Source organism: Dendroctonus ponderosae, unplaced genomic scaffold, assembly GCF_020466585.1.
Source record: "Dendroctonus ponderosae isolate FM_Combo_2020 unplaced genomic scaffold, Dpon_F_20191213v2 Dpon_F_20191213_3, whole genome shotgun sequence".
Lineage (NCBI taxonomy): Eukaryota > Metazoa > Arthropoda > Insecta > Coleoptera > Curculionidae > Dendroctonus > Dendroctonus ponderosae.
Window position 1 is genome coordinate 13,475,596 of NW_026018508.1, and position 2,213 is coordinate 13,477,808.

At 38.7% G+C, this 2,213-nt stretch overlaps 1 protein-coding gene across 1 annotated transcript in view; it reads left to right on the top strand.

The window, feature by feature from the left end:
- Positions 1-111: 111 nt before the first annotated feature.
- LOC109537419 (plexin domain-containing protein 2) overlaps positions 112-2,213 on the top strand; it is a gene marked incomplete in the record, with an annotated part of 8,007 nt that continues 5,905 nt past the window's right edge. Inside the window, 1 exon segment of the mRNA XM_048665088.1 lies at positions 112-544. Coding sequence (XP_048521045.1) covers positions 448-544 — 97 coding nt within the window.

A 2,213-nucleotide genomic window follows, 5' to 3' on the forward strand; every position in this document is an offset into this window, starting at 1 on the left:
ATTTTGTATGTTCTTTTATCTCTGCCCGTCTGTATTTATGTCAGAGAGTATGCGTCCTTTCGGCTTGTTCTATGTCTATGACCCAGTATGACCCAGTACGACCCGCAAGAGCCAATAGGTAGCACAAAAATACGAAAAACTATATACTAAAGTCGCGTTCAAGCAACCACGTTTTAACGCTCGTTTCTACTCGGCTGTGGGTTGAATTTCCCGTTTCGTCTGCTGGATTTATTTAAATAGTACCCAAGTAATCAAGCGCAGGCAAGTGCCCAAAGCAAGTACCATTTTGCCAAAAAAGCTCCGCTTTGCTGTTTCCTCTGGTCGCTTGGAAGTGCTGAAATGACGTCAAGGCTTTCGTTCAGAATAGTCTAGTGGGTTATTGGTTTCTTCAGTTCTTCAACATTCTCTAGATTCAAGACGGCTGTCTTGTCAGTCGTGCTCGTGAACATGGCGAGAGTTGGGTACTCGCTGTGCGGTTCTTTTTGTTTGTGCGTTTGTGTTTTAGTGCTTGTTGGGATTTGCCAGGCTCATAAAGCGGATCATGGTAAGTCTTAAGTGTGCAGGATCTTTGGATGGACAGATTTTCGTTGAATTTGGGCGAGTTCGAGGCGCACAAACTGGTCAATCGTGCCGGAGGATTATAAAGCAAAAAATCATATACAACTTCAGGAGATTAAGCGGATGATACAGTAGAGAAACGGGTTTGCGCAATTAGCTTAATACCGGCCACTTCATAGTATAACTTTGCGTTCCTTTAACTCAAACTTGTTCTAATCTAATGACGACAGCAATCAGCCGACTAATAGTTTCGCTTTTTTTCATCATTTGAATACACAAATGCTAATTATCCCGTCATCGGCATCAATTGATGGCTCTCCAAGTAAGCAGCTGTGTTCCCAAATACCTACTAGTTCCCCTGCCTAAACTTGCTAAGAAAATCATACGATATAATAATCCGCCTCCTATTAACAAACAAAGAACTAGCTGCTAGATGACCTTGCACTTTTCAGATAACTGTTTCTGGTTTTCTGAATTTTCCACCCATTTCCTTTACTAGTCGGCCCAGTTCATTCACATTCATCATCAACCTTGTTCGAAATGTTCAAACACCACTACCAGCAACCTGCCTTTATTGAATTTTGTTACCTCCGGAGGATTTCAAGGTTAATTTTTGTAAATTTTTGCGGTTTAACGTTCACGAATCGTTTCAAGGATGGTTGGCTCAAATACCCAAGGCATGTTCTGCGAGATGCTCAAAAACTCATTATAAACAAAACAGTTTTGTGAAGCTTTCAAACCACATATTATTGGTTTTGGTACAAATGGCATACAGGGTGATTCATACCGCATACCCACCAAAGAAGCAAGCGTAAAAAAAAATGACCTTCTTGGAAAATCGTGAACCGTCGGCTAAAGATTATGAACGCTCAAAAAATGCTTAAAATGTGCCTAAAATATCGATTATTTTGGATCTGAACTTCTACCATGTTTTTCAAGGAGTTTGATGCATTCCTCGCGTCCGTGAGATGAAAATTATGTAAAATTTAGGACATTTTGAGAAAATTTTAATTTTTTCAGAAAAGTCGACCTCCACCCTTGGACAAATTTCGATCAAAAATCAAAATTTCACATGCGTGTTTTTTGAGCTCAATCGATTCCTTTCGACGTAAGAAGGTCACAAATTTGCATTTGTAAAGTGTTTGGGTCAATAATAAGGAAGAAATCGTCGGCTAAAGATCGTGAACTCTCAAAAAACGCTTAAAATGTGCTGAAAATGTCTATTATTTCGATCTGAAACTTTTATCATGTTTTTCAACGAGTTCGATGCATTCCTCGCGTCCGTGAGCTGAAAATGATGTAAAATTTAAGACGTTTTGAGAAAATTGTTATTTTTTCAAAAAATCGACCCCCACCCTTGGAAAAGTTTCGATCAAAAATCAAAATTTCACATGCGTGTTTCTTCAGTTCAATCGATTCGTGTCGACGTAAGAAGGTCAGAAATATACATTTATAAAGTGTTTGGGTCAATAATAAGGAAGAAATCGTCGGCTAAAGATCGTGAGCGGTCAAAAACGCTTAAAATGTGCCTAAAATGTCGATTATTTCGGATCTGAAACTTCTAGCATGTTTTTCAAGGAGTTCGATGCATTCATCGCGTCCGTGAGATGAAAATGATGTAAAATTTAAGACATTTTGAGAAAATTTTAATTTTT